Below are 12,042 nucleotides of genomic sequence, written 5' to 3' on the forward strand. Positions count from 1 at the left end.
TATATATATATATATATATATATAAAAGTATGTATATAAACTAAGTTTTATTTTACAATTATTTTAAAATTTGCATTATAGTAAATTTAATAAATAAGATTTATGCATAGGTATTATCCTCTATATTTTTTAAGACAATTTAGTTGATAATTATCATTGATGATAATTTTTAAATCTAGATAATTGTGAAAATTCCCTTCTCTAATACATATATATATATATATATATATATATATATATATATATATATATATATATATATGTATATATATATATATATGTATATATAAATAAGTATTGCCCTTTCACATGAATTCATCACTCGTTGACCAAGAAATAAAGAAAATAAAAAATGGACTCGCTTAGTTGAATAGTAGGAATGAATATACATATCAAAGGCGACTGTGTTCATGATAATCCTAAATACAAATGAAAAAATACACACAGATTCTCTAGTTTCTAAGAGCGAAAAGTAAGTCGGAAATTCCTAAGAAGAAATAGAAAGAAGAATTATAAGTACAGATATTTCGTAAGTACAATTAACAAATTACAAAACCTTAATCTAAAAATAAATATAAAAAAAACCCAGAAAATGTGAATTATCAGTAAGAAGTAAGCACCCATTAATATTATTATTCTTGTAAAGAGGCATGCGAAGCAACCCAATTGGGCATGTCCAATTTTTGTTAAAAGCTACATCATCTTTGTGGAGCCCAACAGCAAAAGCTTAGACCATCAAAGACCCTTTATTATTATTATTATTATTTTTGTTTCATTCATGTTTTTAATTTTAACCTAAGTGAAGGAATCAATGATGCAACATTTTGCAAGAGTGGAGACTCTAAAATCCTGTTTGGGAAGTATCAAAATTGAAAAGGAAAATAATTTTTAGAATTAATTTTTTGGAATTTAATTTTTTGAAAATTAATTTCTTTCTTGGTTTGTTTGGTAAGTATTAAGAAAATTATGATTTATAATCAATTAAATTTAACATTGTATAATAAATTAAGAATAAATATGTATTTTAAAAAAAATTCAAAATTATTTTCTTTAAAATTCTCAAAATGACACCTATATATATGGGAACAACTTTCCCATATATTTTCCTACATCGTGGAAATCCAATTTCTTGCACCTACATTTTTCCACCTTACAATAAATATCTAAACAAAATAAAATTATAACTTTTTTAAAGAAATTAAATTCCCACTAACTTTATCTCTATCCAAATATAATGTAATAGATTATGACATGAGAGAATTCAACCAAACCCTATATCTCTCTCATTTATTTTATATATATATATATATTATATAAGTTATTTTCCAATAAAGTCCATTTTGTTTTATTTAATTAAAATCCATATTTGATAATTTAACAATTTAAAATTTAAAATTTAAAAAATGAACAAATATAAATTTAATAATATATTAAAATCTTATTTAAAAAATATAAATAATATCAAAATTCAATAATTAATAAATACAATTTTAAAATTTAATAACGACTAAAAAATAAAAATATCTTGATAATTCTAAAAAAAAAATCCGTGTATATATATAAATATATATATATATATATATATATATATATATGGTTTATATAAAGCTCCATTTATAACTTGGGTTGTGTCCCCACTTTGTCAAATTGTGGTCTTAGCAGGTTTTAGGTAATAATTTCTAATAACTATTCTAAAGCTAGCCTCGATAAAAAAATGATACATCAACCGACGTAATTTTAATATTACATCTTCTTGATTGCAGTAATCTAGGGAAAAAAAAAAAAAAACTTTCACCAAATTTTACAGCATATCCGTTAATATTATAAATCATCATTTAACAGAACAATTTAATAATATTGTACTGAAGATTTATGAGACCAAAAGTACTTTAACAACAAGACGTTTGTACTTCGCATCAACTGGACTACCCTAATGAAATTTCACGTAATAGATGCTGTCCCGAGAGACACCTCTGGAATGACAAGATCCACTAAAATCTATGTCCAAAAGAGCAAGGAAAAACAAATAATAGACGACAGATTGTAGCAGTGCAATTTATTACCCAAGTGACGAACAAATCACAACTTATTGATTTTATTCTATATCATAAATCAGATTTAAATTTTATAAACTCCCAACAGAAATTAAAAAATATATATATAAATGGACAGCAACATATTAGTCAATAGCTCGCAGGTCATTTAAGTCCTGCCTTCATCCCCATGGAATCAAACAGATAATCGACCATTCCGTATATACCTTCAAGAATTTGAAAATTTTTAGGCAAGCTTTTGGCCATTCCTATTCAAAAATTTAAAAAAAAAAAAAAAAAAAAAAAACTCTCCTGTTGCTGGCTTGAACAGGATAAAGACAAATGAAGTGACAGAAGGGAGACAGGCGGCTATAGTGTTGTGTCCATAGGATAGCAACCAAGAACCCGAAGAAAAGTCGCAAATTCCTGTTAATAGATAACAAGTTTATACACAGCTCAGAAGCTCATGAACTATCATATGGAAAGATGATGGTTAGAATCAGACTCTATTCGTATTATGAAATATTAATTAAACCAGAAGAAAAAGATATTGTCAAGATAATGATGAAAACTGGCAAGGCACCAGAGAAGAAATTGAACAATAATGAAGTAACGTGGAGCTGCAGAACCAGAAAGAGGATAAGAAGAGAGGAGAGAGAAAAAGAGAAAGGACTTGGGTCCAACTTCCTTTTTATAATGTTCACGTTTAATCATTTTTAAGTGAGGCAACTAACCACAACGGAAGAATCTTAAAAAAGAAGAAAACATTTTTCAGATGATATTAAATAAGATGACGTTTTATAATGCAGCATCATAAAATAAATAACCAACTGATCCCTAACAGAAAAACATTATTAAATGGATTTGTGCACTACATTTAAATGTTCCAGGGAGGAAAAGTAGAAAGCATACAACAAATATGGCATGTTTATTAAATGTATTTGTGCATTACAAAGTTATGAAAGACTGTATGACTGAAAAGGAGGTCATTTTTTAGCTCAAGCTCTCATTGGCTTCCCCAAGTTATTGGCTTTTGAAACAGTGAAAGTGTGAAATGCTTTGTCTTTATTTTTTTATAAATTTGAAGAGCCAAACTCTGTCTGTCGTCATTCCAATATATAAACTAAAAAAAAGCTTCTTAATTACTTAAAAAATTTGGAACTTCAATTTTGAGGAAAAGCTATGACTGCAATACACAGAAAACAGAGATGGAGGAACAAGGACTCAATACTGTTGAAGGATATAGGTTTCAAGTGCATACAAGCAGCTTAATATATACTAAACATGCACAAGGATAATTAGTTTAAAATCCAAGCAAGTTTTCCTCATGTCATCTACTTTATTTATCTTATAGACATACAAAAATAGATTGCTTCTTTGAAGGGAACTAGATAAAGTTTTGATATGTCAATTGCACATTATGGTCCTTAGGACACTTCTAATGAAAGTTTGGCAAAGGTAAAATAACAAACCTGCAAATGCCCTAAAGCATTTTGTGCACGTGGTTCTGCCATAGACGCCTCAAAATCAATATAGAAAAGGTAGTCAAAGTACCTAAAACCAATAAAATTAAGCAAAGAAGAAAAATCTTCAGATATAACTTAGAGGAACCAGCTTATTATTTGATTAGTCAAGAAAGGTGTAGTCATGCATAACAGCATCAAAAGGCAACAAAACATGTCTGTGCTAAAGATTAGTGGTTAGACAAACAGGTAAAATATGACCTTCATTTTGACCACTTATGATTTGCACAATTGAGGAATTCATATTAAATATTCTATATTTACATTTCTAATGGTCTAAGTATGTTATACTTGTGTTCCAACATTTCTAATGGTCTAAGTATGTTATACTTGTGTTCCAATGGAATGTTATATGTTCAAAATTACTCTGCCTGAACACATTGCATACCAGATCACCGAATAAAGGTTCCACTATGGTCTTATATGATTCTTAAAGAGCATGAAAAGAGTACTCACTTAGCACTCCCAGTGTTGGAGTCATCAACTACTCTTAATGGCCGATTTCTCTGTGGCCGACTTTCAATCTGAAAGTGCACAGAGATTAAACAATATAATCAAGAAACAAATATAAAAGCTTATACTGACAAAAGCAAATTCTTTGTCCATCTTACCTTTGTCAAATTTATGTCCCTCAGTGCAAACACGGCCAATGCTTTAAACAGTATTCCAGGGCCTTCTTCTAGGGTAAAAACAATGCTTGTCTGGGATGAAGGAGAGCATCATTCAACTTTTTATCATATAGAAAGAAAGATCATCAGTAACTAAAGTTCTTACTCTAAATGGCTTATCAGTTCTTGGAATAATTGGATCCCTAGCAAGTACCAGATAACGAGAAATGATATCAGACTCATCCTGCAGGAACCACAGATATAACACAATGTGAGTAGTGATTTCATGAAGTGGGTAGCCATTTAGATACGTAGAGATTTCATGAATTCTAACTCCTGGTTAGGGAAAGTTCTATGTTAAAAAATCAAGAATTATAGTTAAATCATATAAGCCTTGCCTTAGTCCTAATTATTTCTTGTTTTCTCTACTGGCACACACAAGACTGGTTTTATTTTTGCTGATGGGAATCGTGGAATACAATTTAACTTTATTTTCCAATAAAGCTACAAGGAAGAAAAAGAGGCATAGGCCTAACCAATGCATCCTGCAGCAATCACCTCATGCATTATCAAGATCACAAGCACAATCTAATTATCCAACTGTGTACAGCTGGAAATGGCACTATGACAAACCACAATACTTAACAGCACCATTACCTAGTTCTTTTTCCCTCTAAAATTTTTAATTTTGAGAAGTCATAAGAACTCACACTGAGATGAGACAATACAAAAACAGAGTAGTCCAGGATTTATATGGCAGTTTTTTTTTTTTTCCTCCACCCAACATAAAACTTTTGTAAAATTTATATCTATTCACTTTCTCGTTGATCGGGTAGAGGTTAATGAATAAATTAGAAATGTTATATAAATTGGAACAAGCAATCTTTACCTGGATTCTTTCAGCAAGGATGTTAAGCCCATAAATTTCTGCAGCTCGAGCACTTGCAACAACTCCAGCATCCCTTAGGCCTTTTGAAGCTACATACTAAATTCAACATAAGTACATAAAATTATACATATTTGATAATACGATCTTAGAGTAACTGAAATAAGGATCTAAGAGGAAATATATAAATCACCTGAGCGGCACCAGCTGAATCATCGACATTTTCTTGGACAACACCTAACTTACTTAGGAAATTATCACTTAATTCAAGTGCCTGAAACAATTATTTTTCAACGTTCAAACTCTAAAAGAGAAATTTTATTTACCAAACTTCCTTTTCAAATATAATCAGAACAAATAAATTTGGCTATGCAGAGGATATGTTTAAGATATAGAGAGAAAATTTCACTATTCAAAAAATAACCAACACGTTTGAATAACATGTTCAGAATGAATGAATGGCCTCCCTTGAGGAAAACAAAGGAAGAAAAAGAAATTATAGCTTTACCTGTGGATGACTTAGAACACGTTTCAAATGTTCTTTTCTAGTGCCTGGGAGAGCTAAAAGGCAGAGATTAATGGCCAACTGAACCTCACCAACGATGTGAAGCCTATGACGAAGAAGCAAATCATAATTTCGATGGATGCTTCCACCTGAAGAATTCTCAATTGGAAGAACAGCCTTTTCAGCAAGCCATAATTCAACTGCCTGCAATGGAAGGGGCAGAATCAACAATATGGTTAAGTAGTTTGCTTTGCTGTCCACATAGATAAAGAAGTTAAGATGTAAAACTGAAAGAGTTTTCTGTCACTGCTACATAAGAATTTAAATAAAGATTCGAAGTTTGTATAGTGTGCTAGTCCCAGCCAACATTTACCAACCTTAAATGCATCTTCAAACTCATTACAAGGAACAGTTTCACATTTAGGGTAGGCTTTGAGTGCAGCATCCTCACTGTATGAACCCAATACTCCCTGGACCACAAATTAATCAAATAAGGAATAAAAGTTTGTATATTTTAAGCAGGGAATTTCCTAAAATGTTTTGCTGGTAAGTAACACCCTACCTTGAACGATATTCGCGTCTTTGATCCATCATCAGGTGTGACAGCAAAATCAGACCCAGTTAATGGTCCTGTAGAGCAATCAAAGCATTCATTGCTCAAAGTCAGCAATATTGAAAGTGAAGCATGCCAAAAATGGTAAAATCCTTTTCAAACAAACATACAATAAGATTCTCAGAATCAGCCCAATCTAAATATACAAAAACTACAAATGACAAAAAGGTAAAGCTTTATCAATTGAACAAATGGCAGTAGAAGCTTTGAGTTCCAGAAAATGGAGAAGAGGCTTGGGGACTTATAACTTTGGCTGCATGACTATCATAAGAGACAAATTTTTCCATCAATTTCCTTAACTATTTAATGCTTAATAGAAGAAATCACGTTAAAGATGTTCTTTTATCTTAATATTAAATTTTCTTATCTCAATTGAATTGGTCTTGTCCCCAAATTCTTCAATCAGTGAATTTCTCATCATAATAAAATTTTGGACCTCAGTTTCTTTACTGTCAAAATTCAACAGAACTTCCAAGCTAGCTGCTGCCATCGCTAACCAATTTCTGGCATTTGCTCACTACTCTATCTGACAGAATTACTTGAAAAACTTCCATAACCTCCTTACTAAAGTATCATCCTGAGATATAGTTAAAAAAATAATTTCTAACAAAGAAATGGAAGACTTTACTTTTATTTGTGGCCTTGCAAATTTCAATCTCTAAGAAGATTCTAAATATTTGTCTAACCTCAAAATTCATTCAGAAATATACAAACTAAGTCAGTCTAGCTAAGCTTCATTCTTCCACTATCGGCTAACATCATAAATTAAGCTTTTTTTTTTTTTTTCTTTTTTTTTTTTTAACTGCATACCAGACACAAAATCCATCTATCCCAAGTATATCAAGTCTGTAATGACAATTTTCTTGCATGGTGGAAAAATTCTACTTGATTTCTTATCTTGCAACACAAAATTCATATAAGTTCCTTCAACAAAACAAGGGAATCCATGCCCCCTTAAAAGTCTGGTATTACTTCGAAAACGACTTTGACAACTATTCTAACAACCCCCCAACAAAACTAAGCCCTCATCTTATTAATACAAGATCATTTAAAATCAAACTTCTATCCTCCAGAAACTAATTCACGAAACAAAGACTGTGCAGCCAGCCATAGTTGCGTCATTGAATTTTAGTTCAACTTCCTTACAAATGCAATACGAAATACAAATTGCAATACATACAATAATCCACTAAAGAGTTCATCTATTCATATCCATAAGAATCATTGCAACTACGGACAACATCCAAAGAATTAGAGAAACGGCAATAAGACAACGCACTCGGAAATAAGCTCAAATCCTTCTGCGATCTCTTAGAAACATTTTGCTGTCTCTGATCAGCAAGCCGCTGCAATTCCTCATCCTCCAATGACCTTATTCCCCCACAAGCCGATGAACCCGAAAGTGCACCAAACGACATCCACTTTTTGCTCACTTTTTGTGAACCCCCAAGAAGATTAAAAGCAACCCCAGATGGCCTAGAATCCAAATAACCCCAACCCACTTTAGGAATACTATTCCCCAACAAAGCCACAGACTTAAGATCCATCACAACCTTCAATATTCACCGAAATCCAGCACCATCAAGAAACGATTTTGCAAAGCCAAAAAGGAAGGTTTCCCGCCTTCAGTCAAACTGGGGGAAGAAATTAAGGAAAAGGAAAACAACAAAGTTGGTGTTAGGAGTGGAAAGGTGGAGCTCGGAGTGAGATTGTTTGGTTGGGGAATTTTGTCGAGCACATGGGACAAGGGAACTGAAAATTAGGTAAGTACCATTTGCTTTTGCGAATGAGACCCTGTCCAGTACGGTAATGTGCTATACTCCACCCCAAAATCCGTATCGGATAGTCAGAGAAAAACCGAAGAAAAAGTCTGCCAAAAAATATACGTGAAATTGTTTTTCCGTTTTGTTCTTTTTTGTCGCTGGGTCAAAAAAGTCAACTTGCAGTCCGCGCCGTGGCGGTGGGTGAAGCGAGTAACTTTTCATTTGGTTACTAATCCATGCTGAAATGGTATATATGGTTGAATATATCTAAACAAATATTTCATTTATATCTTTTGAAATTTAAAATAAATTTAAAAATATTTATCAGATTTTAAATAATCATTAACAAGCTAACTTAAATTACTTTTATAATTTAATAAAATTAAATTATCTTTTAAATTATTCTTTTATTTTTAGCAATAATTAGTTGTAAGGCTTCAAATTTTTTTAATATTCTAGATTAAATTTTATTTGAATTATATCTGTTTTTTTTATTTTTAAAAAAAAACTATATGATAATTTTCATTTACATAAGTTTTTTAAAGTAATTTATATATTTGAAAAATACATTTAATTAAATATATAAAAAATTATAATATATTTAGTTAAATATATTTGATAAATTTATAATAAATTTATTAAATATATTAAAGAAAATTATCATTTAGTTAGAAAAAAAAAACTTATATTAAAATCATCACATTTTTTTTCCCAAAAAACTGTCATATAGTCTTAATAAAATTAGTTAAAAATATAGATAAATAAAATTTTCAAATCTTCAAATTAATTTTTGCAAAGTCACCAAAAAAATTAATATTTGCTAAACCAAAAAGGAAGATAAGACATTTAAAGGTAGTTAAATTTGATTAAAGGTATGCAGGTAATTTAAATTGCCACCACAGAATTTTAATGATTTTTTAGAATTTTGAGAAATATTTTTATATTTATCCAAAAATTTGAGATATGTAAATGAAATATTGCATATATTTAATTATATTTAGTTTTTATACTGAAAAAATCTAATTAACGATGATTATAGTATTTTTCTTTTATTACATTCAATGGATCTTATATGGTCATGCCTACCCCTGTTGACTTGACTTATGATACCTAGGCGAGAGGATTATTTTAATGATAAATAGCATTATTAAATATAAAGAATTAAATTTTTAACTGTATTCCAATAACGCTCTCTACATTGTATTTTTTATGTTTTAATAAATATTTATTGTTACATTAATTTTCCTCTTTTAATCTTGAATTCACTTGCAATTATTAACAATTGAAAGATGTATCAATGTATAGAAATAATAAAAAATAATAATTTAAATGTGATGGTAGCACAAAAATTTGTTTAACAATAAATTAGAATATGTAGTACTCATATAGAGGTTGGATTTGACTATCTATATTTAGAGAGTCAAATTTATTTTTTACTTTAAAAATTTAATTTTAAAAAGTTAAAATGAAAAATATGTTGGAGCATGCTTTTAGTAGCTTGGATACCATGGATAAAAATTTCTTTGGAGATTTGTTTTTAAAGATTACAAAATTACATTATTACTATTGTCAATTTCTAACTTAAGAATTTGTAATTTTATAACAAATTTTTATTTTTACTTTTATTTGTTATTGTTACTTTATTGTCTTGTATTAAATTTCATCTGTTGATAATTTTTTTTCCCATTTGACTATATTTAATATGTATTCTTTTATAAATATTAATTTACTTTCAAATAATATTAATTTAGCAGTAAATTGATTGTTTACTCAAATAATAATTGCTATTGCTAGCTAGAGTCTTTCCATTTTCAATTTCAAAATAATAATAATAATAATAACAACATATATATATATATATATATAATAGAAAAAATATAAATTAGATGTAATCTCTTTTCCTGATTAAAATGAGTAATAACATAATGAAATGTCTATATATAACAGACAAAAATATATATATATATATATATATATATATATATATTGTATCGATTGGACTTTCCATGCTTAATGTTTTAGTGAGGAGGTGATGAATGTTGAAAAATAATATATGGTTGGATGAATGAGGATTTCTTTCTTCTACTTCTTTTTCTTTTTCAATTTTTTTTTTTCAGTTTACAATAAGTTTGGATGTATTCAATATGGATCCTAAAACATTTTTATAAACTTCTTATTTTTATTTTTTAGATTAATATACTTTTGCAGAATTTGTAATTTTTGTAGACTCTTACAAAGTTTACAGAATTATAAATGATTTTTATAAACTTTCAATCTTCAAAAATTGGAGCTTAGAATTACAAAACACTCGTAGATTTAACCCCCAAAAAAAAAAAAAATTTATGAAAGACTAATAAACTTTTAACCCAAAAAAATAAAATAAAATTATGAAACACTAATAAACTTTTATAAATTTTCATTGATTTCCAAATATGACATAAACTTAGTAAGAGAAAAATTATATTTCTTATGTCAATAAAAAAAAATTTCTTCAAAGAATAAAAAAAAAAGAGTCAACTTCATAAGTACTAAAATGATAGTGGAAATTTTTTAAGGTTTTATAATTTTCTTTATTTTGAAAATATATGAATATTTTACTTTTGATATGAAGCAAAAATGCACGAATAATAAAAAGAAAAATAAGTAAAATGGCCATTGATATAGAAGAAGGTTGTGGAAAGTGGAATTAATTGTGTTTATTATCAGAACAATTACAAGGTTACAGGTGTAATATGCCTTCGGAAGGCAATAAATCTATCTAAGCTAACTACAATTAAATATATAATAGAGATAAAGGAGATAAAGAAGCCTCCTCTGTTTCCTAAATCTATCTATCTGTTATTTGTATTTTGAATATTGGTTACTTGTTTTTTGATTGTTACATGTGTATAGGTTTAGCTATTAGATGACATCTTTAACAATATTCTTGTATTACAATGTGTATATAAGTACTTATGTTCATCAAATGAAATAGCGTTTCTTTATCAATCTCATTGCTTCTATATGGTACCAGAGCTCTTGCTCTAAAGAGTTTTTTTTTTTTTTTTTCCTCAGTTTTTTCTTTTGGTTTTTTTGCTATTATGGCTGATTCCTTCTGTACTTCTATGATTGATAACCAAAACTTTGATTTTGCCAATTTAGTTTTCATCAATGTTGCTACTCAAGCACCTATTCGTCTTATTTTTGATAACTTTTTTACCTAAAAAGCTCAGTGGGATGCCCTTCTTTTTGGCTATGCCTTTACTGGTTACATTGATGGCTCTTTTTTGTGTCCACCTTCCTCTTCTCATCTAGCATATATGTATTGGATTCGACAGGATCAGCTTCTATATGGGTCCTTATTAGCATCTTTGTCTCATGCTCTTGCTCCCATGGTTGCCTCGGCTAAAACTTCTCGTGAATTATGGACTAAACTCTCACTCACATATGCCAAGCCATCTATGGATTGCATTATTCAACTTCAAGAGCAGGTTGTCAAACCTCAAGGATCTCGAAATATCACCACCTATATGTTTGATATCAAAGGAGTAGTAGATGAGCTAGCCCTGCTTAATGCACCTCTCATAGATGAAGAAATAACCATTTATGTTATCAATGGCTTAAATTCTAATTTGAAAGAAATTTCTGCAGCACTTTGGTCCAGAGATACTAAAATTTCTTATTAAGATTTACATGAAAGGCTCTTGGAATATGAGGCCTAATTTCATGAGACTGATTCTCAAATCAGTGATGATTCTGTTGCTATTGCTCATGTTGCACATCGAAATATCTCTTCTTGTGGTTTTAATCGTAACTTCTCCAAGAAACCAGGTACTCAGCCTTTCCAATCATCCTTTCCTTCATCTCACAGCAATCATTCTCCTGCTTCTTCTAGACAATACCATGGAAAATGACATTTCTGTGATCATCTTGGTCATATTGCAAAGTTTTGTCCTCAACTGAAACAATAGTGGTCTTCCATGCCTCAACAAGGTTTGCTTCCAACTCCACAATCTGGATAGAAGCCTCATGCCTTTTATTCAGCACCACCGACTTCCCTGTCTTCCTCTCAACCTCTGTCCCCGACGTCCTGGTTGCTTGATTCTGGATCCTCCCATCACATCTCCAATGA

General features: G+C 29.7%; 1 protein-coding gene across 2 annotated transcripts; it reads right to left on the reverse strand.

Moving 5' to 3' along the window:
- Positions 1-2,141: 2,141 nt before the first annotated feature.
- LOC107414172 (arogenate dehydratase/prephenate dehydratase 1, chloroplastic) lies at positions 2,142-8,160 on the reverse strand. 2 transcript variants are annotated; one of them, XM_048472417.2, is made up of 11 exons: positions 7,448-8,160; positions 6,118-6,185; positions 5,933-6,025; positions 5,559-5,759; positions 5,244-5,324; positions 5,054-5,149; positions 4,379-4,408; positions 4,168-4,257; positions 4,013-4,080; positions 3,506-3,587; positions 2,142-2,459 (listed from the first exon to the last, which is right to left on the reverse strand). In XM_048472417.2, the coding sequence occupies exons 1-11, from the start codon at positions 7,713-7,715 to the stop codon at positions 2,403-2,405; spliced, it is 1,134 nt and encodes a 377-aa protein (XP_048328374.2). In that variant the 5' UTR covers positions 7,716-8,160; the 3' UTR covers positions 2,142-2,402. The 2 variants fall into 2 exon arrangements, with proteins under 2 accessions (XP_048328374.2, XP_048328373.2); XM_048472416.2 differs by having other exon boundaries at positions 4,331-4,408; positions 7,448-8,158.
- Positions 8,161-12,042: the final 3,882 nt, after the last annotated feature.

Source organism: Ziziphus jujuba, chromosome 4 (assembly GCF_031755915.1).
Source record: "Ziziphus jujuba cultivar Dongzao chromosome 4, ASM3175591v1".
Taxonomy (NCBI): Eukaryota; Viridiplantae; Streptophyta; class Magnoliopsida; order Rosales; family Rhamnaceae; genus Ziziphus; species Ziziphus jujuba.

Coding starts and splice junctions, on each gene's coding strand:
- LOC107414172 (XM_048472416.2), bottom strand. CDS start 7,715: ATGGATCTTAAGTCTGTGGCTTTGTTGGGGAATAGTATTCCTAAAGTG. Junction 5,150..5,243: donor ATTCAGCTGGTGCCGCTCAG/GTGATTTATATA, acceptor TGTTGAATTTAG/TATGTAGCTTCAAAAGGCCT. Junction 3,588..4,012: donor TCCAACACTGGGAGTGCTAA/GTGAGTACTCTT, acceptor TATTGGTTTTAG/GTACTTTGACTACCTTTTCT.